At 48.8% G+C, this 24,295-nt stretch overlaps 1 protein-coding gene across 2 annotated transcripts in view; it reads right to left on the bottom strand.

The window, feature by feature from the left end:
• Window positions 1-24,295, bottom strand: part of odad2 (outer dynein arm docking complex subunit 2) — a 549,301-nt gene that overhangs the window by 157,223 nt on the left and 367,783 nt on the right. For both annotated transcript variants that reach the window (XM_072508396.1, XM_072508397.1), the window contains exon 17: window positions 8,051-8,165. In XM_072508396.1, the coding sequence (XP_072364497.1) occupies window positions 8,051-8,165 (115 nt within the window). The remainder of the gene's footprint in view (window positions 1-8,050; window positions 8,166-24,295) is intronic.

Here is a 24,295-nt window from a genome sequence, read left to right as displayed (position 1 = left end):
CAGCCATTTCCATCCGCGGGAGAAGGCTCTCACTGTCCACCCTATCTAACCCCCTGATCATTTTGTATGCCACTATTAAGTCTCCTCTTAACCTTCTTCTCTCCAACGAAAACAACCTCAGGTCCATCAGCCTTTCCTCATAAGATTTTCCCTCCATACCAGGCAACATCCTGGTAAATCTCCTCTGCACCGCTCCAAAGCCTCCACGTCCTTCCTATAATGCGGTGACCAGAACTGTACGCAATACTCCAAATGCGGCCGTACCAGAGTTCTGTACAGCTGCAACATGACCTCCTGACTCCGGAACTCAATCCCTCTACCAATAAAGGCCAACACTCCATAGGCCTTCTTCACAACCCTATCAACCTGGGTGGCAACTTTCAGGGATCTATGTACATGGACACCGAGATCCCTCTGCTCATCCACACTTCCAAGAACTTTACCATTAGCCAAATATTCCGCATTCCTGTTATTCCTTCCAAAGTGAATCACCTCACACTTCTCTACATTAAACTCCATTTGCCACCTCTCAGCCCAGTTCTGCAGCTTATCTATATCCCTCTGTAACCTGCTACATCCTTCCACACTATCGACAACACCACCGACTTTAGTATCGTCTGCAAATTTACTCACCCACCCTTCTGCGCCTTCCTCCAGGTCATTGATAAAAATGACAAACAGCAACGGCCCCAGAACAGATCCTTGTGGTACTCCGTTTGTAACTGAACTCCATTCTGAACATTTCCCATCAACCACCACCCTCTGTCTTCTTTCAGCTAGCCAATTTCTGATCCACATCTCTAAATCACCCTCAATCCCCAGCCTCCGTATTTTCTGCAATAGCCTACCGTGGGGAACCTTATCAAACGCTTTGCTGAAATCCATATACACCACATCAACTGCTCTACCCTCGTCTACCTGTTCAGTCACCTTCTCAAAGAACTCGATAAGGTTTGTGAGGCATGACCTACCCTTCACAAAGCCATGCTGACTATCCCTGATCATATTATTCCTATCTAGATGATTATAAATCTTGTCTCTTATAATCCCCTCCAAGACTTTACCCACTACAGATGTGAGGCTCACCGGTCTATAGTTGCCGGGATTGTCTCTGCTCCCCTTTCTGAACAAAGGGACCACATTTGCGATCCTCCAGTCCTCTGGCACTATTCCTGTAGCCAATTATGACATAAAAATCAAAGCCAAAGGTCCAGCAATCTCTTCCCTGGCCTCCCAGAGAATCCTAGGATAAATCCCATCAGGACCCGGGGACTTATCTATTTTCAGCCTGTCCAGAATTGCCAACACCTCTTCCCTACATACCTCAATGCCATCTATTCTATTAGCCTGGGTCTCAGCATTCTCCTCCACAACATTATCTTTTTCCTGAGTGAATACTGACGAAAAATATTCATTTAGTATCTCGTCTATCTCTTCAGACTCCACACACAATTTCCCATCCCTGTCCTTGACTGGTCCTACTCTTTCCCTAGTCATTCGCTTATTCCTGACATACTTATAGAAAGCTTTTGGGTTTTCCTTGATCCTACCTGCCAAATACTTCTCATGTCCCCTCCTTGCTCGTCTTAGCTCTCTCTTTAGATCCTTCCTCGCTACCTTGTAACTATCCATCGCCCCAACTGAAACTTCACACCTCATCTTCACATAAGCCTCCTTCTTCCTCTTAACAAGAGATTCCACTTCTTTGGTAAACCACGGTTCCCTCGCTCGACGCCTTCCTCCCTGCCTGACCGGTACATACTTATCAAGAACACGCAGTAGCTGATCCTTGAACAAACTCCACTTATCCAGTGTGCCCAACACTTGCAGCCTACTTCTCCACCTTATCCCCCCCAAGTCACGTCTAATGGCATCATAATTGCCCTTCCCCCAGCTATAACACTTGCCCTGCGGTGTATACTTATCCCTTTCCATCATTAACGTAAACGTCACCGAATTGTGGTCACTGTCCCCAAAGTGCTCTCCTACCTCCAAATCCAACACCTGGCCTGGTTCATTACCCAAAACCAAATCCAACGTGGCCTCGCCTCTTGTTGGCCTGTCAACATATTGTGTCAGGAAACCCTCCTGCACACACTGTACAAAAAACGACCCATCTAATGTACTCGAACTATATATTTTCCAGTCAATATTTGGAAAGTTAAAGTCTTCCATAATAACTACCCTGTTACTTTCGCTCTTATCCAGGATCATCCTCGCCATCCTTTCCTCTACATCCCTAGAACTATTTAGAGGCCTATAGAAGACTCCCAACAGGGTGACCTCTCCTTTCATGTTTCTAACCTCAGCCCATACTACCTCGGAAGATGAGTCCCCATCTAGCATCCTCTCCACCACCGTAATACTGCTCTTGACTAGCAGCGCCACACCTCCCCCTCTTTTGCCTCCTTCTCTGAGCTTACTAAAACACCTAAACCCCGGAACCTGCAACATCCATTCCTGTCCCTGCTCTATCCATGTCTCCGAAATGGCCACAACATCGAAGTCCCAGGTACCAACCCATGCTGCCAGTTCCCCTACCTTATTTCGTATACTCCTGGCATTGAAGTAGACACACTTCAAACCACCTACCTGAACACTGGCCCCCTCCTGCGACGTCAAATCTGTGCTCCTGACCTCTATACTCTCATTCTCCCTTACCCTAAAACTACAATCCAGGTTCCCAGAAGTAGACTGTTGTTGGCAAACCAACAAGAGATTGTCACTTGCAGCCACAGAGATCAGCATTATCCATCTGTTTGTCTGACCTGACACTAGCAAACCATTCTGTGGAGCCGGTTACTACCAGCCATGGAGATCAGGGGCGTCATTCTCCGACCCCCCGCCGGGTCGGAGAATGGCCTTAGGCCGCCGTGAATCCCGCCCCCGCCCCCGCCGAAGTCTCCGGTACCGGAGATTGGGCGGGGGCGGGAATCGGGCCGCACCAGTTGGCGGACCCCCCGCTGGATTCTCTGGCCTGGATGGGCCGAAGTCCCGCCCAGAAATTGCCTATACCGCCGGCGTAAATCAAACCTGGTATTTACCGGCGGGACCAGGCGGCGTGGGCGGGCTCCGGGGTCCTGGGGGGGGGGCGCGGGATGATCTGACCCCGGGGGGGTGCCCCCACGGTAGCCTGGCCCGCGATCGGGGCCCACCGATCCGCGGGCCTGTGCCGTGTGGGCACTCTTTCCCTTCTGCCTCCGCCACGGCCTCCACCATGGCGGAGGCGGAAGAGACTCTCCCCACTGCGCATGCGCGGGAAACTGACAGCGGCCGCTGACGCTCCCGCGCATGCGCGCATTTCCGCGCCAGCTGGCGGGGCAACAAACGCCATTTCCGGCTGCTGGCGGGGCGGAAATCCCTCCGGCGTCGGCCCAGCCCCTCAATGTTGGGGCTAGGCCGCCAAAGATGCGGAGCATTCCGCACCTTTGGGCCGGCGCGATGCCCGTCTGATTGGCGCCGTGTTTGGCGCCAGTCAGTGGACATCGCGCCGTTGGGGGAGAATTTCGCCCCAGAAACCTCAACCTTCCCTCATCCGTTATTCTGAATCAGGACCAGTAAACTGTTCTCAGCTGTTATAAGACCATAAGACATAGGAGTAGAATTAGGCCATTTGGCCCATCTAGTCTGCTCCGCCATTCAATCATGGCTGATATGTTTCTGATCCCCATTCTCCTGCCTTCTCCCCATAACCCCTGATCCCCTTATTGATCAGAAATCTCTGTCTTAAAGACACTCAGTGATTTGGCCTCCACAGCCTTCTGCAGCAAAGAGTTCCACAGATTCAACACCCTCTGGTTGAAGAAATTCCTCCTCTTCTCTGTTTTAAAGGATGGTCCCTTTAGCCTGAGATTGTGTCCTCTGCTTCTAGTTTTTCCTACAAGTGGAAACATCCTCTCCATGTCCACTCTGTAAGTTTCAATAAGATTCCCCCTCATCCTTCTAAACTCCAATGAGTACAGACCCAGTGTCCTCAACCGTTCCTCGTACGACAAGCTCTTCATTCCAGGGATCATTCTTGTGAATCTCCTCTGGACCCTTTCCAAGGCCAGCACATCCTTCCTTACATACGGCCAGCACATCCTTCCTTAGATACGGGGCCCAAAACTGCTCACAATACTCCAAATGGGGTCTGACCAGAGCCTTATATAGCCTCAGAAGTACAACCCTGGTCTTGTATTCTAGCCCTCTGGACATGAATGCTAACATTCATATCAAAGCTCCAAAACCTAGGACTACTCTGCAACTGGATCCTTGGTTTTTTGACCAACAGACCACAATCAGTAAGAATGAACAATGAAATGAAATGAAAATCACTTATTGTCACAAGTAGGCTTCAAATGAAGTTACTGTGAAAAGCCCCTAGTCGCCACATTCCGGCGCCTGTTCGGGGGGGCTGTTACGGCAACAACACCTCCTCCACAATAGTCCTCAATACCGGGGCCCCACAGGCTGCGTACTTAGCCCCCTACTCTACTCCCTGTACACACACGACTGCGTGGCAAAATTTGGTTCCAACTCCATCTACAAGTTTGCTGACGATACGACCATCGTGGGCTGGATCTCGAATAACGACGAGTCAGAATACAGGAGGGAGATTGAGAACCTTGTGGAGTGGTGCAGTGACAACAATCTCTCCCTCAATGCCAGCAAAACTAAAGAGCTGGTCATTGACTTCAGGAAGCAAAGTACTGTACACACCCCTGTCAGCATCAATGGGGCCGAGGTGGAGATGGTTAGCAGTTTCAAATTCCTCGGGGTACACATCTCCAAAAATCTGTCCTGGTCCACCCACGTCGACGCTACAACCAAGAAAGCACAACAGCGCCTATACTTCCTCAGGAAACAAAGGAAATTTGGCATGTCCATATTAACCCTTACCAACTTTTACAGATGCACCATAGAAAGCATCCTATCTGGCTGCATCACAGCCTGGTATGGCAACTGCTCAGTCCAGGACTGCAAGAAACTTCCGAGAGTTGTAAACACAGCCCAGTCCATCACACAAACCTGCCTCCCATCCATTGACTCCATCTACACCTCCTGCTGCCTGGGGAAAGCGGGCAGCATAATCAAAGACCCCTTCCACCCGGCTTACTCAACTTCTTCCATCGGGCAGGAGATACAGAAGTCTGAGAACACGCATGAACAGACTCAAAAACAGCTTATTCCCCTCTGTTAACGGACTCCTAAATGACCCTCTTGTGGACTGACCTCATTAACACTACACCCTGTATGCTCATCCGATGCCGGTGCTTATGTAGTTACATTGTATACCTTGTGTTGCCCTATTATGTATTTTCTTTTATTCCCTTTTCTTCCCATGTACTTAATGATCTGTTGAGCTGCTCGCAGAAAAATACTTTTCACTGTACCTAGGAACACGTGACAATAAACAAATCCAATCCAATCCATTGCATTTGCCTTCCTAACTGTCAACTGAACCTGCACGTTAACCATAAGAGAATCGTGAACAAGGACTCCCAAATGCCTTTGTGCTTTGATTTCCTAAGCATCTTCCCATTTAGAAAATAGTCTATGCCTCCATTTCTCCTTCCAAAGTGCATAACCTCACACTTTTCCACATTGTATTCCATCTACCACTTCTTTGTCCACTCTCCTAGCCTGTCCAAGTCCTTCTGCAGCCCACCTGCTTCCTCAATACTACCTGCCCCTCCCCAGATCTTTGTATCATGAGTCACATGTCTTTTCTGTTTATTTAGATTATGTATCATATCTAAACTGTGGCTTCTTAATAAATTACATTAAAATCACTTATTTCTTTTAATATATTTAGAGTACCCAATTCATTTTTTCCAATTAAGGGGCAATTTAACGTTGCCAATCAACTTAGCCTGCACATCTTTGGGTTGTGGGGGAAAAACCCACGCAAACATGGGGAGAATGTGCAAACTCCACACGGACAGTGACCCAGAGCTGGGATCGAATCTGGGACCTCGGCGCCGTGAGGCTGCAGGGCTAACCCACTGCGCCACCGTGCTGCCTTAAAATCACTTATGAATTATTGACTCCTATTTTGGGTAATCTGATTAGCAAACCCTAAATTTTACATGGACCACAACCACTGGATCTTTCCCCTGTCACTCAAAGTTCCTTGCGAGATCTGAGGAGATGTGCTTAACCCTGGCACTCACAGATAACACAGCCTTCAGGACTCCCACTCTCAGTTGCAGAGAGCACTGTCTATCCTCTGAACTAAACTGTTTCCTGTTGGAACTATATTATTTTATGCTCCCCTAACTTGAATAACTCAAGAACCATGGTGCTGATGTTGTTTGTGCTTCCTCCTGCAGTTCCTACTCTTGTCTACACAAGTTTCAAGAACCTCAAACCTGTTGGACATTTGCAAGGACTGAGGCTCCTCCGTTATTATCTTTTGGATTTCCATACTTGCCTCTTTTCCAGTCACTCCCTGACCATGAACCCAATCTGAAGTCCCTGACCTATGAGATCTGCCTGCCTCCTGGAACAAAGTGCCCAGGAAACTTTTATATATAGATTTATATTAGGTACAGCTTCCGCATGTGTTGATTTTAGGCAGCCACATTATATAACGAAAGTTATAAATCATAAAAATGCACAATAAATTCTAATTAATATTGTGATACATTAATTCAAATTGACTGTATGTTCAATATTATCACATTGTATTCCTTTATAAAACTTATCAGTCATAATTTAACTAGCTGCTGTGGATTCACCAAAAGCTAACATACAGATTCAGCAAGCAATTAAGAAAGCAAATAGTATGTTAGCCTTCAGTACAAAAGGATTGGAAGATTATATTAAAGAAGTCTGACTACAGAACAGCACAGCGGCGCAGTGGCTAGCATTGCTGTCTCATGGTGCCGAGGTCCCAGGTTCGATCCCGGCTCTGGGTCATTGTCCGTGTGGGGTTTGCACTTTCAACCTAGGTTTTCGTGGATTTCGCCCCCATAACTCAAAAGATGTGCAGGGTAGGTGGACTGGCCACGTCTAAATTGGCCCTTAATTGGAAAAATGAATTGGGCACTCTAAATTAAAAAAAACAATTTTTTTAAAAGAAATCTGACTACAATTGTAAAGGGTCTTGGTCAAACCGTTCCTGGAGTACTATGTACAGTCTTGTTCTTCTTATCTAAGGAAGATTATACTTTCCTAGACTGATTCCTGAGATGACGAGATTGTCCTATGAGGAGAGATTGAGTAGTCTAGGCCATTATTCTTTAGAATTTAAAAGAATGAGATGCGATCTTATTGAAGCATGTACAATTATTAAGGGTGGCGGTGGCACAGTGGTTAGCAGTGCTACCTCACAGCACCAGAGCACCAGCCTTGGGTGACTGTGTGAGTGGAGTTTGCACATTCTCCCGTGTCTGTGTGGGTTTCCTCCAGGTGCTCCGGTTTCCTCCCACAGTTGTGCAGGTTACGCGGATTGGCCTTGTTAAATTTCCCCTTAGTGTCCAAACATGTGCATGTTAGGTGGGTTTAAGGGTATAGGGGGAGTGTGCCTAGGGAGGGTGCTCTTTCAGAGGGTCAATGCAGACTTGATGGGCCGAATGACCTCCTTCTGCCCTATAATGATTCTATGGCTGAGTATGCTTGGGAGCACATTTACCCTGACTGAGGAACTAAGTATAAATGTTTATTGGTTATATTCCTAGTGGATAGAGGTTATAATTTAAATAAGTTTCTAAACACATTCAAGTTCAGTGTCTGCTTTCCTTTGAAAATGGCTAATTCCAAAGAGAATGTGTTATTGCATATCAATGCATACTTGTGCCATCAATATCTGCCATAAACTTGGATTTGCAACACATTGGGTGAAATTTTCAAATTTGGCTCTCTCAGGCAATAATTTCACGACATTCAGTTATATATCTTTGATTAAGTTGAGTTTTCTGCCCATTAATCCAATAAGAAATCTTAGTACAATTTCCTCTGCCTGGTCTGTTTTGCTGTGTAGTGGTATTAACTGTCAGTGCAATAAGTAGACATTTTATGGACAAAGTCCTGCTCTTAAAGAACTTAAAACCAGCAATAAACTCACCTTGGCATTTTCAATACAAGGACAGAGAGCCCAAGCTGCACTTGCTTGAATGTCTGGACTCGGTTTTTTGAGTAAAGACCATAACAACCGAACTCCGTCTTGAGATTCAATTATCCTGTTGGGAAAAAAAAATGTTCTTTTCCATAGTTTTTAAAATAATTTTACCACGGTGGTAATCTGGAAGCGATAATAGAACCCATATAAATTTCATTTCAAATAGAATGATAATCTGTGGAGAGAGAAGGGAGCTAACGTTTCGAGTCTGGGTGATTCTTTGTCCAAGACGTGAGACGTTAGCTCCCTTCTCTCTCCACAGATGCTGTCAGATCTGCTGAACTTGTCCAATACTTCCTCTTGTTGTTTCAGATTCCAACATCTGTAGTAATTTGCTTTTATTTAGAATGATAATCTGTTTGGTTCGATAATGGGTTGACAATTGCTCCATCAGATTATCGCATGATGAAGATGAAAATTAGCTCCTTGAACTTCCGGTGGCGGCCATGGTGTGAATGGTTGTACATTTGGCAGCTCCCGCTCGAGGCTGTTTTTTTCGGACCTTTTCCCCGTTCGGAGGGTGGATGTGTGGCTGAAGAAGGTGTAGGGCTGGCCAGAGGGAAGGCTGACTCCACTGGTGGGACTGGTGGATGGATGCACGGGCCAGATGTGGGTCGAGAAGAAGGGAGCAGTTGGAACAGGAGAATGTTCGTACGTCACAGCTTAAGATGGCGGAGGGTGCAGGTCCTCCGCTGCCTACCCAATGGTCGATGGACCATCTGGTGGACTTCTTAAAAGAGAAGTTCAGCCAGAATGGGAGAGAGGCCCATGAGGACCTAGCCAAGGTCAAAAGGATTGTAGACCTGCTGAAGTTGGGAATTGATCGAGTGGAGTAGAGGCTGGTATCCCAGGGCCAAGCTATCCGGAAAGTGGAAGAGGTGGTGAGGGAGCACGAGAAGCAGTTGGCTTTGTTGACGGCCGAGGTAGGAATAATGCAAAAGACCTAGAAGCGGCTACAGGAGAAGGGAAAGAACCTTAAGAACTGCTCCCAGGGGCAGAACTTGAGAATTGTAGGGATGTCTGAAGGCATTGAGGGAGTGGATGCTGCCATGTATGTGGCCAGAATGCTGGAAAAGCTGATGGGAGAGAGGGCCTTTGACCGGCCCCTGGAGGTCGACCGAGCGCACAGGATGCTGATGAGGAGGCTGCAGGCAAACAAGCCACTGAGGGAAACGGTGGTGCGTCTTCACCAGTTCCTGGACAAGGGAAAAAATTCTGAGATGGGCGAGGCATACGAAGAGATGTTCTTGGGAGGGGAGTGAGCTACGAGTGTATCAGGACCTAGGCCCAGATCTGGCGAAGAGGAGGGTCGGGTTTAACCGGGTGAAGGCTGACCTCTTTAAAAAGAGGGTGAAATTCGGCATGTTGTACCCGGCTCGCCTCTGGGTGACCTTTAACAGAGAGCACTGGAACGCCAGAGGAGGTGATGGAGTTTGATTTGATTGATTTGATTTGATTTATTGTCACATGTACCGAAGTACAGTGAAAAGTATTTTTCTGCAGCCAAGGGAACGTACACAGTACATACATAGCAGACAAAAAAAAGAATAATCAACAGAGTACATAGTAATTATATATGAAGTGGAAAAGAGTTTTAGTAAGTCAGAATGGTGATGAGAGATAAAAGAAACGGGTCTGGGTGAGAGCTCGCTCGCAGGGTGTGGCCATGCTCCGATGCCATCTTGGTTATTGAGAGACAATGGACTGGCAAGTGGAGGAGGATATTGAACTGTGGAGGAGGGGTGTGGAGATGAATGTTGGTTTTTTTCGGCTTTTTTTGGTAATCCCTGTATCTTTTGTTCTGTTGGTCGTTGGGGAACCTTTCTCCTCCGCGATGTTTCGATGCGATGGGGGGTGAGTTGCACTGTTGGTTGTGAGATGTGTGAGTGGACGAATCAGTGGGGGTTAGGAGGTTTAGGCACCTTGGCAGGGGCTGCCAGGCTAGCTAGTTAATGGGAGCACAGTGGGGGAGGGGGGGGGGGAAACAGGTGGTTAATGAAGTAGAAGGGGATGGGGTTGTTGTTTTGTTTAGGGGAAGGGGAAGGGGAGGGGAGGGGGGCTGCTGTCAAAGGTGTTGATGTGGCGTTATATGGGAGGGAGTGGTAACGGTGGACATCGGGGGGTAGGCCTGGAGGGTCATGTGGCATGGGCGGGGGGCTGGCCTAAGAAGGGTGTGGTTGAGTGGCAGGGGCGGGGGGGGATGCCCTCCAACCATGCCGGTCACATGGTACGTGAGGGGGCTGAATGTGCCAGTCAAACGGTCGTGTGTTTCCGCGCATCTGAGGAGTTTGAAGGTTGATGTGGCCTTTTTACAAGAAACACATTTGAAGATCGGGGACCAGACAAGGCTAAGGGAAGGGTGGGTAGGGCAAGTTTTTCATTCGGGGTCAGAAGACGGGTAGGGTGGTGGTACTGGTCAATAAGTGTGTGGCATTTGAGGTGGGGTGGATTCGGGGGGGGGGTGGTTTGTGATGGTAAGTGGGAAGTTGGAGGGGATGCCGGTGGTCTTCGTAAATGTTTATGCCTCACGGATTGAGGGCTGTGTGCTGGGGGTGATGGGGGGGGGGGGGGGGCAGAAGGGGTTTGTAAAAGGGATACATATGTCGGTTAACATCAGGCATCTGTTAAATGTCATAATAATGCCCTCGGAGAGACAGAATGGAGATGGATGCGAAGAAGGCCTTTAATCGGGTAGAGTGGAAGTATTTGTGGGAGGCATTGGGGCGGATTGGGTTTGGGTAGCGGTTTGTGGATTGGATTTGATTGTTGTACCAGGCGCCGGTGGCTAGTGTAAGAACGTATCGGGTGAGTTTGGGGTACTTTAGGTGTATCGTGGGACGAGGCAGGGATATCTACTCTCCCCATTGCTCTTTGCCTTGGCGATAGAGCCTCTGGCAATGCCGCTTGGAGCGTCAAGCGGTTGGAAAAGGATAGTGTGGAGGGAGATGGTGGAACATAGGATTTCAATATATGCGGATGACCTATTGCTGTATATATCAGACCCACTGGAAAGTATTGGAGGTATCATGGACATTTTGGTGGAATTCGGCCAATTCTCGGGATACAAGTTAAACTTGGGGAAGATTGAGGTCTTCCTGATCCAGACGAGGGGACAGGAGAGAAGAAACATTGCTTCATAAATCAAGCATTGCCTTTGTCTGCCTACGTAAGTGGCATAAGAGCTTCACGTTCTGTTAAAGTGCTGTTTAATTGAACAAATGTGTTAAGGTTAAGAAACTACATGTAACCTGTTGGTGTTAGAGTTGAAGTTTAAAATTTTAAATATTGTTTTCTTTTCTTTTGGTTTCTTATACTATCACTCCTGGAACACATCAATCTTTCTGCACCACATTAAAACTTTAAAAAGTCATGGCTCTGGTCCGGTCTCTTAGCCACTGTTGAGAGCTAACTGGCATCCGTAACATTGAACCAATGGAATTCTCTACCACAGGAGGCTGTGGAGGCCAATTGAATATATTTAAGAAGGGAAGAGATAGGTTTCTAGACTCTACAAGCGCTAAGGAATAGAATGGGAATGTGGTACTGAGATAGAGGGCTGGATTCTTCCGCAGACTGCAAGATCACCATGGGCGGGACGCAGACCATGTAAAGGTCCATTGACATTGGGTGTGAATTTCTGGTCGTCGGGCAGACGCAGCCAGAGAATCCTGTCCAGCCGATCAACCATGATCATATTGAATGGAGGAGTATGCTCAAAGGGCCGATTGACTTACTCCTGCTCATATTTTCTATGTTTCTATGTGTCATCTGCTACCAGTCTTCTGCAACATGAAACATGAATCAATTTCTTTATGTGCATGCTATGATAGTAGCTTCTGAGAATGGTACTATGCATTGGCACGGGAAATTATTATTCTGGGATCCACCTTGTGCAGTATGCACTAGTACTTCATCAGTGTACAAAGACATGTTCTGCGCCTTGATTGTTTTTCTCTTCTCTTTTGTCTGCCAGCTCTGAGTCCCACATCCTTTCAGCCCTAGTGACATCTCTTAATGGTTGAGCCACCATTTGAACTTTTCCAAAAGCACTCAGAATTTGATGATACTATTCTGGCAACTTCTTTAACTGTGCCCAGATCTTTAAAGTTAACTTAGATACAAATATCTAGTCCCAGCTACTTTGTATTGTGGCTCAATTCTGGTGTTGTCAAGAAACTTCAGACTTCATTAGGACCAAGAAAGTATTTATTAATAAAGAGTAACATGGTACAGGAGGTTTTCCAGCACTAAGCTGCCTTGGAGCACAGCAGTTTCAAGACCTTACATGCTTACTACATGGCTGCTAGAAGTATTCTGCCCAAGAGACGATTCTACTCTCTGGGGTGATCACTCACTCTCGGTTCCCATTGGTTCCTCAAGTCAAGTGACCCTCTTCTGCTGTGCTCTCAACCGGGACCTTGGATTCATGTTTCGTTACATTCACCCCCCACCATCTGGCCTGGGCTTGCAAAATCCTACCAACTGTCCTAGCTTGAGTCAATTCACGCCTCTTTAACTTGTGATTATCCCTCTCTCCAGTCGCACCGTTTGGACCTGTAAAGACTTAATTACCTGCAAAAACTCACATTCAAAGTATCATCTTGCATCATTGACTTTGTCTATATATGTGTTTGTAGAACCCACCTCTTCACTCACCTGATGAAGGAGCTGCGCTCCGAAAGCTAGTGATTCCAAATAAACCTGTTGGACATTAACCTGGTATTATCGGACTTCTTACTGTGCCCACCCCAGTCCAAGCCGGCATCTCCACATCCTGTCTTAAAGAGACAGACCGACAAACACTACACCAGCAGCAGTATGTTCCTTATGTCAATTTAAGTTTGCAACTGGAATATGAATAGTTTTATCAACAAGCTAGTTTTGAAGAGTTAAGACCTACCGAGTCTTTGTCGTTCAGGTAGATTTGCTCCAGGACTCACCCATTTAGAATTAATTTGCAGTAGCACAGATAAGTCAATTCCCTAGATGAAATATGCTGTGCTATCTACTGGAATTTGGCTATCAGGCAAGACCTAATGCAGACAGTGCTGGAGTGCATATGCCTCATCTGTACATTTTCCTGCTGAGCCCCAGTTGGAAAATTGGTCTTCGCTTCTTTTTGTTTTTGGATTTACCATGCCATGTTGTTGATTCTGCAATAGTTCTTTCTGTTGTGTGCTACTGAAATGTTGCAAGCGAGCTTACTAGAGGGCTACTAGTCACAACAATGTTTTTGTCACCAGTTGCCAAACTCCACTCCAACCAGATCCCAATTGGGCCTGCCAAAGGCTGTTACTGATTTGGAGGAGGAAGAGGAGCTTTTGCAGTGGGATCAAAGCACTTCAGGCATCTGTTACTCACTTGAAATCGGACCAGGAGCTATATTTCCTGACCCATGCACATCTACTTAGCCATGCTTAAGACCTGTTGTACCTCCTTCAACAACACATTCAGACTGTTTTATTGAAGAGGACAATTTTATCATTTGCTCCAGACATCATCTTCTTAGGAATATGCCAGAACATACTGTTCTGGCTCAATGAAAATAAAACAGCACCAGTTTATTGGCAGCCCTTTAAGTACTTGTACATTCCTCATTCCCCACTTACTTGCTGCCACACCATTCCCTGTTCTTAAGAAAACTGTACAAAGAGCATATTTAAATTATATAAGCAAAATGACTTTGCCAAATTCAGTGAAGTCTGTAGTCCATGCTGTCAGTACAGCCAAGCACACAATGAGGTTCTGATCACATTTTTCTCAAGATTAGGGAACTAGCCGAAGGTATAAAAGGCCAAAAAAAAGTGAATGGGGTTTTGTATATTAGAAAAGGGATAATTAATACAAAAGCAAGGAGATGATTTTGAATGTGTGCAAATCATCAGCAGAAGCCCTTCTGTTGTTTGCTTCTGAAATTTTGCCAGAGAGCTAGTGTTGCACAGACTGCTAGTCTGTTCGAGTATTTGTTCAGTACTGGGCACTCCATTAAAGGAAGACTATCAGGGATCTGGAAAGCATTTAATTGAGATTTCCCCAGTAGAATGATGTGAGAGATACTTTAGTTATGTCACAAAAAACAACTTGTATCAAGATATTAAACATGGTAAAATATCCTAAAGTACTTAATGGGAGTGTTAGGAGACAAAAGTTGATGCTGAGCTGAGAAGATATTAGGATAGATGCCAAAAGTTTGGATAAAGAGACAAGCTTTAAGGAGTGTTTTAAAGGAGTTGAGAGAAATATATAGAGATGGTGAAACATTTAGGCAGGGAATGCCAGAGCTTTTGGTGTAGACAGCTGAAAGCACGACTAACAATGATTAAAATCAGAGATGCGGGAAAGGCCAGAGCAGGAGGAACACAGAAATCATGGAGAGTTGAGGGAGGTTACAGAGATACAGGGAGGGTTAAAAGCATGGAGCAATTTGAAAGCACGAATACAAATTTTAAAGTCAAGGCAGGTTGCCAGGCCAGGAGACAACATAGGACATCCAGATCTATGATTTGGGCACAGTGTTGTGGTGTGCACAAGTTTATGGAGGTTGGAAGGTAGGATGCTGGTTAGGAAAGCAGTGGAGTATTTAAGTCGAGAGGTAATTAGAGCAGAATGCAGGTTTCAGCAACAGTTAAGTTGAGACAGAGGTGCAGAGGGGCGATATCACTGAGGTAGAATATGTAGATCTTGGTGTAAACAGGAAATGTGGTGAGAAGCACAGTTCAGGATCAAAAATTATACCGAAGAGAGGCTTCAGAATTGGCACTTTTTCATTGGACAGATAACATTAGGAAGGAATCTAATACAGGGTTTTAAAACTACCAAAAATTTTGAGAAAGTAAATAGTCAAAGATTATTTTTACTGGGTGGCAGATTGGTTACAAAGGATCTCAGGATCAACAAAGAAAATGACAGGTAAAGTGAGATGAATATTAGAGCATGAAAAGCTTCGTCATAATTGGCTACTGAGGCAGTGACTGCAACATGATTTAAAAAGGAATGGGTCAAGCATTTCAAAAGAATATAAAAGGATATAAAATAAGGAAGGATCACACAATGACATACAGTAGATGACTCTCACTGAAAGGTTAGGACCAACAGATGTATGATAAATAGACTGAATAGTTTCTTTCTGATCATAACTTCTATGATTCTATGCTGACACGGTCTTTTTCCTAATCTTTTTGAGAAATCAAACAGAAACAGATGTTATTATTATATGATCATATAAAAGGTATAAGCTTCTGAAAAGAGTCTGCAACATATATTTTTGTTGGAAGTTAATTCCTAAAGATAGATTTGCCAGACTTCTCTGGGTTTTGAAGTGGCATTAGGGCCAGGAAGATTGGCAGTATTAAAATCACTGATTTAATGGGAATTTTAAAATGCAGAATGCATTTTAGCTGGTTAATTGAAATACAGAAGTAAAACTAGTCATTGCATTAAATTATAAAAAACTGTTTGCTGCACTACCACTGACTATTCTGTAAACCAAAGTGCATTCTCAGGACATTTATTCCTGTATACAAAAAAGTACTGTATAGTGCCAACTCACTGAGCATCTGTAACAAAATAAATGATCAGATATACAGTAGAACAGTTGTTTGCAACAACAGTGAACTGTTTATAAAATCAGTTATCTTTGCCGGTTTAATCGTGCATGAAAAATTAGTCATCTTTTTCCAGATGGCAGAGATCCTTCCATGTATTAGATTCCATTTCTCCACAAACCTCCAAATGTCTTTCTAATGTATACAGTGCCTTTACTGTCTCTACTTTGGAAGTTAAAGCCGAAAGTTTCATAATTTGGTCACCCTCCACCGCTGTAGCTGCTCTGAATGTTGTCTCAAGTGCTACAGTGGGTTGAATGATTGAAATAATCTCTTTGTTTGCAGCTTTACCAAACCATTCCTATCCAGCATCAATGTCAATAGTCACTGGACTACACAAAAGATATGACTGTAATAATAATTATCTTTATTAGTGTCACAAGTAGGCTTACATTAACACTGCAATGAAGTTACTATGAAAATCCCCTCATTGCCACACTACGGTGCCTGGTCAGGTACACCGAGGGATAATTCAGAATGTCCAATTCACCTAACAGCATGTATTTCGGGACTTGTGGGAGGAAACCGTTGCAGATAGGGGGAGAATGTGCAAATTCCACACAGACAGTGGCCCAAGTTGGGAATCGAGGCCCCTGGCACTGTGAAGCAACAGTGCTAACCACTGTGCTACCACTTTATGCCTAGGTCTCAGTCGCATCTACAGAATTATTGATGGTGACAATTATATTATTTTCTCTGGCTTTTTCCTCACACTGGATCCAAAAACTAACTTTTGAAAAGAAATTTTAAAATGATCTCAGATTTAACATTAATCTCAAAGTAACTGGATAATATGAATCATGGACAGATACAACTTCTTCAAGACAGGAAGGTTAAATAATTGCTTTACTTCAGTATTCACCAGAGAAATAGGACATAACATCGGATGATGGGGTTAGAAATTAGTTAACTGCATTTAAAATAAAAATGGGTGAAATGTTAAAGAAACCAATCAAATTTAAAAGCAATACAATCCCTGGTCTGGACAGATTATATTGCACATTTTGAAAGAATCCAGAGAAAAAGTAGGCCGAGATTTTACAACCCCCCCTCCCGCTTTCGCGGTAGGATTTCAGCTCACCATTCAAGTCCCACCAACGTCAATAGCAGTTTACGTTATTCGCCAGCCTCGCCACTGGGGAACTCCCCAGCCAATGGTGGCCCACTTCCGTGACCAGAAAAACTGCTGCGGGGAAGCCAGAAATCCGGACCATAGTAGATTAGATATTTTTAATAAATCATTAAGAGAAAGGTGTCGCTCCAGATGACTGGCAGATAGCTAATGCTATACCTAAGAAGGGAGATAGAACGTCCAAGAAACTATAGGTCAGTCTATTAAACATTGGTTAGAGAAAGAAAATAATTGAATTCCTACAAAGGAAGGAATAGAAGAATATCTAGAAGCCAACATTTTAATAATTAATAATCACTAACCTCATTAAAATTTTTGAAGAGGTAATACAAAAGATACAATTTATGCAGTCTTTCAAAGATATGGGGCGCAATTCTCCGCTCCCGCGACTAAGTGCCCACGCCGTCGTGAAACGGCCCCAATTGCGATCGATTCAGGGCCCGAAAATGGGCAAGGAGCGGGGTCGCGAGGAACTCGGGGGGCGTAGCACGAAAGCAGCGTTGTAAGCGCGCGACGCCCGAATGACGCGGCGCTGCGCCATAAATGGCACGATCCGCACACGGACGCACCCAAGAGGAGGAGAAGGAGGAGAGATGGCTGAGCCCCGACGAGCCACACCGAGGTTCCGGGACACGGACCTGGACACCCTCCTCGATGAGGTTGAAAGCCGAAGAGCCACCCTCTGCCCAAGACGTGGGCATCGCCAGCCGTCCAGCACGGTTGGCGTGAAGTTGGCACCGCTGTGAGTGCTGTGGGGCACACCCACCGGTCCGGGGAGCAGTATCGGAAGAAGCTGCACGACCTCACTCGGGCTGCCAGGGTAAGTGCCATGAGGGTGCCCCCGGGTCACAACCATGAGGGGGGAAGTGGGGTGGGGGGTTGGGTTGGGGGGGGGGGGGCGATTCAGGGTGCACAACGTTGTACTCGACCCACATGAGCACTGGGACCCCCCCTGGATAGATGCCATGGCGTGGCTCCAACTGTCTCCTCACCCAGCATTAATATAGCTTATATCTGCACACCCTGATGATACCCGCCTAATTGTGATGCTTTATCCAACCCCCCCCACCCCCCCAGGACAAGACAGCTCACAACCAACGTGAGCGTATGAGAACCGGAGGGGGTTCTCCTGTGCGGCACCCGCTAAATGTTCACGAGCAGAGGGCCCTGGACCTCGCTGGGATATCCGCCATCCGAGAGGTCGCGACATGCCAGGTCGGAGGCGCAGAAGCATGTGAGACAACCTTGTATGTCCTCACCCCCCCACCCCCAACCCGTCATCGCACCCCTCACACTGGCCACTGCACCCTCGATCCCCTCCTCCCTCACACTCATGCCATTGCACCCTCGATCCCCTCCCCCCTCACACTCATGCCACTGCACCCCCGATCCCCCCCCCCCCCCCCCACACACTGCCCCCACCACCACCATACACCCGGCCCAGCGAGACTAACGAACCCTGTACACCCAGGGCCAGCCGCCGAATGTCCAGGGTCGTCTCGGCCAAGACAAAGCCGACTATCTCCAACCTCAAGTGCACCCAGGGACGCACGCCAGAGGGTGGCAGTCGGTCGGACAGGAGGGCCATCTTCTCAGTCTGGGACGCTGGACAGGGACGCACATACGATGGACAGAGACAATACTGAGGGGCACAGGACGGACAGTGATGATGACGCACAGAGAACGGCCACACAGTCCACAGATTCACCTGGAGGGCAACATGACATGGACCGCATGCACCTTGCGCCGGGCCATGAGGTGGACCAGTACACACCAGACTTCCTAACGGACGATGACCTCGAGCTAGCGGCACTGCTGTCTCCCACACCATCCACCATCGCAGAGACACTCACGTCGGTTGGGCAGATAAGTGATGAGGCTCCCGGGTCACGGTCTGGTGCGCACCATACAGCCAAGTAGGTACAGCAGGTGGAGTTTGGAGCAGCCGAGGGGTTGGATGGTCGGAGGGCAGCTGCCGCCCAGACGGTTCCCGGGTTCCTGGATGTACTTGACCCACCCGGACAACCGATGCATGTGGACACCGAGGGACTGAATAACGGGATGAGGGCCATCTTCCAGGACCTGCACACGCAGTTGGAGGAGTCCATTCGCGTCCAGGAGCAGGGAATGGTGCCGCTCATCGCAGCCACCCAGGCCGACACCGCACGGGTGGCGTCCGCGGTGGAGGCAATGGGTAAAACGGTTTCGGCCATTGGTCAGGTTCTGCAAGGCGTTGGGCTTCACGTGTACGTGTCATCCATGGCCCAGGAGAGGGCTGCCCTCTCACAGGCAGCCATCTCACAGAGCCAACAGGACATTGCCGCCGCTCTCCGGGCCCTGGCCGAGTCTCACCATGCCATGGCCTGGTCCCAGCAGGCGATGGCACAGTCCCAGCAGTCAGTCGCGGAGAGCATAGACCGCCTGGCGCACGTGATGGATGGCGTAGCGCACTCACAGGTTGAGATAGCACAGTCCATGGCAGGAATGTCGCACTCCCTGGGCTCCGTCTCTGCGAGCATTCGGATCGTGGTCGATACCGCTGCAGGCCTCCAGGACTGGCAGCGCCAGGTGTCGGTGGTGCGACGGGGCATGTCTCCGATAGCATATCCGTCCCACAGTGAGGCCCGGGGGCCACCAGGCTCCCCGAGGGAGGAGGAGGTTCTGGGGCCCGTCCCGGTACCTCCAGCAAGGGACTTCCTGGAACACTCGGCCTCCCCCCGTTCCGTCCTTGGCGCATCTGGTTGGAAGCGTGCAAGAAAGGGTGGCACCACATCATCCAGCACGCCCGCCGAGCAGCGTGGCCCATTGAAGCCGGGCCGCCACAGGAAACGCGTGCTGACGGAGAGCCATGTCGCAGGGCGTGATTCTCAGCAGTCCGCCTCCACTCCTGCTGTACCATCTGGGGAGACACCTAGACGTAGTGGTAGGGCCTGTAAGGCAAAAAAGTTAGGCACATAATAAGTTGACACGGGTGCAGGGCACAGTTTAGTTGTAGGGGGGTAGGGCATCTGTATGTGAATGTCACAAATAAACTCACTGTTGCACTTAACGTGTAAGACTCTGTGCTATGTCCGGTGCCAGGGGGCTCGTGAGGGTGACCAAATGGCGCTGTGGTTAATGAGTGGTTCAACGTCGGTCCTGGATGTGCTGTCCCTTTCCCCCGACTCCCAAAATTGGACACCGTAATCCTCGGCACTCCGCCGCCAGCTACCCCACACGGGGCACGTGGTGAAATGTCCGTTACGAAGGCTGTGACCACCAGAATGCATGGTTCAGCTATAGCCATGAGTGAGACCTTGGCTGGCGAATCTCAGCTCACAGCTCATCGCAGAGCGGGCTGTCATCATTCAACATGGCACTGATCACAACCGCTTTCACAATCATCAATGTTGTGCAATCCCGTAGTGCCGCAGTGGTAAGGTGATGTGGAATTGGTGCTGTGTACGCGGTGTGGGGGTGCGGGTGCAGTGTGGTGCCCGTGTGCAGGACTGGCGGTGCAAGTGGCAGTGTTCAGCTAATCCCTCCCCCACGGTGCGTGAACCGTGCGGCCACCAACGCGTCGCGTGCCCGCTGTCCTCGACGGTGCCGTCGTGCAGCCTCCTGGACATAACCAGCACCCGGGCAGTGTCTGTGTCCTGCGCCCCACCCTGATGCACGCCATCCTCCTCCTCCTCCCCTTCGTTTGCATTAGCTCCGGTGTCATCGGGTCCTCCCTCTGACTCCTCCACCACTGCATCTCCCCTCTGCATGGCAATGTTGTGCAGCGCACAGCAGACCACAACTATGCGACCGACCCTGTCGGGCCGGTACTGCAGGGACCCTCCGGAGCGGTCCAGGCATCTGAATCGCATCTTCAGCAGGCCGAAGCACCGCTCCACCACACCCCTGGTTGCTGCATGGGCCTCGTTGTATAGGCTCTCCGCGTTGGTCTGAGGCCTCCGGTTGACGTCATCAGCCATTACCTCAACGGATAGCCCTTGTCGCCCAGCAACCAGCCCCTCAGCCGGGGGGGGGCATCCATCGAACATTGCGGGATGAACGACTGTGCCCGAATGTAGGCGTCATGCACACACCCGGGGTACCTTGCACACACGTGCATGATCTTCATGTGGGTGTCGCACACCACCTGAATGTTCATGGAGTATGCGCCCTTCCTGTTCATGAACACTTCCCTGTTGTCTGCAGGTGGGCGCATGGGGACGTGCGCACCATCGATGACACCCTGGGCCATCGATATCCCGGCCACCTTGGCGAATCCACGTCCACGTGCCCGTGCTTCCTGCTGTGCTCGGTCCTCGGGGAATTTAATGTACCTGTCCACGATGGCGTACAAGGCGTCAGTCACGGCCCTGATGCACATGTGGATCGATGCCTGTGAGATCCCGGATAGGTCCCCGCTCGGCGCCTGGAAGGAATCGGTAGCGTAAAAGGTTAGGGCCACCGTCACCTTGACGGAGACTGGTATAGCGTGTCCTCCACCCATTCCAAGTGGTGCAAGGTGCGCCACGAGGTGGCATATATGTGCGACCGTCTCCCTGCTGAACCGTAGTCTCCTCCTGCATGTGATGTCCGGTAGGGCCTCGAACGACATTCTGTCACGGTACACCCTCGGCCTTGCTGGACGCCTGTGGCACCCTGGCACCACCATCAGTGGCTCCTCCTCCTCCTCCTCCCCCCCCCCCCCCAAACACTTTGATATCAGTGCCCGCGTCCTGTGCATTCCTCGCCGTCGGGGGGGTCAATGTTCCCCTCGGCATCCCCCTGGATATTCCGGGCCTGAGCGCCTGCGGCCTGAACGGCGACGACGGGCCATTCCATGGCCATCCCCTCTGCTGCAACAGCAACCGCTGCATCTGCAGCCACTGTGGGCCGTCTGAGTCTACGCTGCCGGATGGCCACAGCAGAGCTGCGGCTCCAACCACGGCAGTGAACATCGCTGTCTGGTTGGCATACATGGTGACCTGCAGGAGGGTGGTGGGGGGCAGAGAAACAACATGTTACACGGAGGTTCTTCCACACCTCGCCAGCTGGGTTGCATGGGATAGCTGTGTGCCCCGGTGGCCTGGTCGCGCTGCAGATACGCAGCCAGCTTAACACCTGGTCACTGTCTGCGTCCAACGGTCAATTCACACTGTCCTCCTCACCAGTGTGCCAGTCGCCTGTGCCCAACAGCAACACGACAACCTGCAGGCGCGTCCTCGTCACCATCCTGCCATATCAGGGCGGCTGGCATGTGGCATCCATGGAAGGACAACACCCTCCACACTCTCCCTCACCCCCCTCCCACCTCCACCCTCCCTCACCCCCTCCCACCTCCACTCCCTCCCTCACCCCCCTCCCACCTCCACTCGCTCCCTCACCCCCTCCCACCTCCACTCCCTCCCTCACCCCCCTCCCACCTCTACACTCTCCCTCCCCCCTCCCACCTCCACACTCTCCCTCACCCCCCCTCCCACCTCCACACTCTACCTCACCCCCTCCCACCTCCACTTCCTCCCTCACCCCCCCCCTCCCACCTCCACTCCCTCCCTCACCCCCCCTCCCACTCCCCCGTTGGCCGCAGCGTTCTCGGGGAAGCCAACCCGTTCTGCAGGAGCACCGGAACAGTCCGCTCACCTCCTCACTGCTCAGCGTCAGCCAGCACGACTGGCTGACAACTTTATTTACCAAGTGTGAACGGCGACGGCGTGAACTGGGGTCACGCCGTCGGGACTTCGGCCCATCCGGGCCGGAGAATAGCAGGGGTAGCGGAGAATCGTCATTTTGGGTGTCTCGGGCGATTCTCCGGCCTGCGCCACGCAGAACTCGACGGAGCCGATCTCGCCGCTTGGGTGAATCGGGAGGGCGTCGGACCGGCGTCGCGTGGAAAATTGGCGCGCCAGGCGATTCTCCCAACTGGCGCGGCATCGGAGATCGTGCCCATGGTATAATAGAATCAGGAAGGACAGAATGGTGGCACAGTGCTTAGCATTGCTGCCTCACGGCGCCGAGGTCCCAAGTTCGATCCCGGCTCTTGGTCACTGTCCGTATGGAGTTTGCACATTCTCCCCGTGTTTGCGTGCCCCACAACCTAAAAAGATGTGCAGTGTAGGTCAATTGGCTGTGCTAATTGACAAGTCAATATTGAGGAAGATTGCAACAAATTACAAGAGGATAGTACTGAACTTTCAGAATTGGCATATAATTGGCAATTGAATTTTCTACAAAGATAAATGACATCAAGGCACCATTGGATTGAGTGTGGCATCAAGAAGCTCTGGCAAAAGTGAAGAAAATATAAATCAGGGGGGAACTCTCTCCTGGTTCCAGTAATACCTAGCACAAAGGAAGATGGTTGTGGTTATTGGAGGCTGATAATTGCTGACCTTGGACATTGCTGCAGGAATTCTTCAGGGTAGTGTCCTAGGCCCAACCATCTTCAACTGCTTTGTTTGTTCTATAACTGCTTAACTCTATCGCATGATGCTTTCGCTGTTTGGAATGCAAATGGTGTTGCAGGTTTTCACCTAATTTATAGGTATGATTGGCATGCTCTCCTGCACTTCTCATTGAACTGGTGTTGATCCATCAGCTTAATGGTGATGGGAGAGTGAAAGATAAGCTGGGCCATGAGCTTACAGATTGTGGGTGGATTCAATTCTGCTGCTGCAGATGGCCCAATGATGCCTCTCATGCATGCCCAGTTTTGAGTTAATGAAACTGGTCATGCCATATGCCACAAATTCATAGTGGCCTGCACGGGACAAAACACTCCCTGTCCCTGCTACATGACTTAATCCTAAGAGGAAAATTTCTGCCGCTAGTTTACCAAAATACCACTGGAGGAAGGTGGCAATTTATATGGCCAGCTGCCTGGGCAAATTGCGTGAACACCAGTCTAGCTTCAGATCTCCTCCATCCCCCCCTCGCCCCACATCATGAAGCTGCGTTCAAGGATGGGGCAGAGGATTTTCGGCCATTTCTGGGATTTCACAATGACAGACAGACATCCAGACCATAGTGTTTGAAATGTATAATGTTAGTACTTGTTTTATTTAACTCTTGTACAGTAAAGGGTTTTTATATAAAATGTGGACTCTTGTGCAATTACTATACTTCATAACTGGGAGTTTGCATTCCTTACTGGTCTTTACTAAGATCATAACAATGTCATCAGTTTAAGCCCATATACAATTGACATACAATAAAGAATAATAATAATATAATGTTAATAATCTTTTATTGTCACAAGTAGGCTTACATTAACACCGCAATGAAGTTACCACGAAAAGACCCTTGTCGCCACATTCTAGCGCCTGTTCGGGTACGCAGAGGGAGAATTCAGAATGTCCAAATTACCTAACAGCACGTTTAACATTTCACTTTTGTTTTAATGGGACATACGGGGCGGGATTCTCCAGGAATCGGCGGGGCGGGCGCAGTGGAGTGGCGGGAACCACTCTGGCGTCGGGCCGC

Source organism: Scyliorhinus torazame, chromosome 6, assembly GCF_047496885.1.
Source record: "Scyliorhinus torazame isolate Kashiwa2021f chromosome 6, sScyTor2.1, whole genome shotgun sequence".
Classification (NCBI taxonomy): domain Eukaryota; kingdom Metazoa; phylum Chordata; class Chondrichthyes; order Carcharhiniformes; family Scyliorhinidae; genus Scyliorhinus; species Scyliorhinus torazame.
The sequence above is the reverse complement of the archived record's forward strand: the minus strand, read 5'-3'. Positions and strand labels throughout refer to the sequence as shown.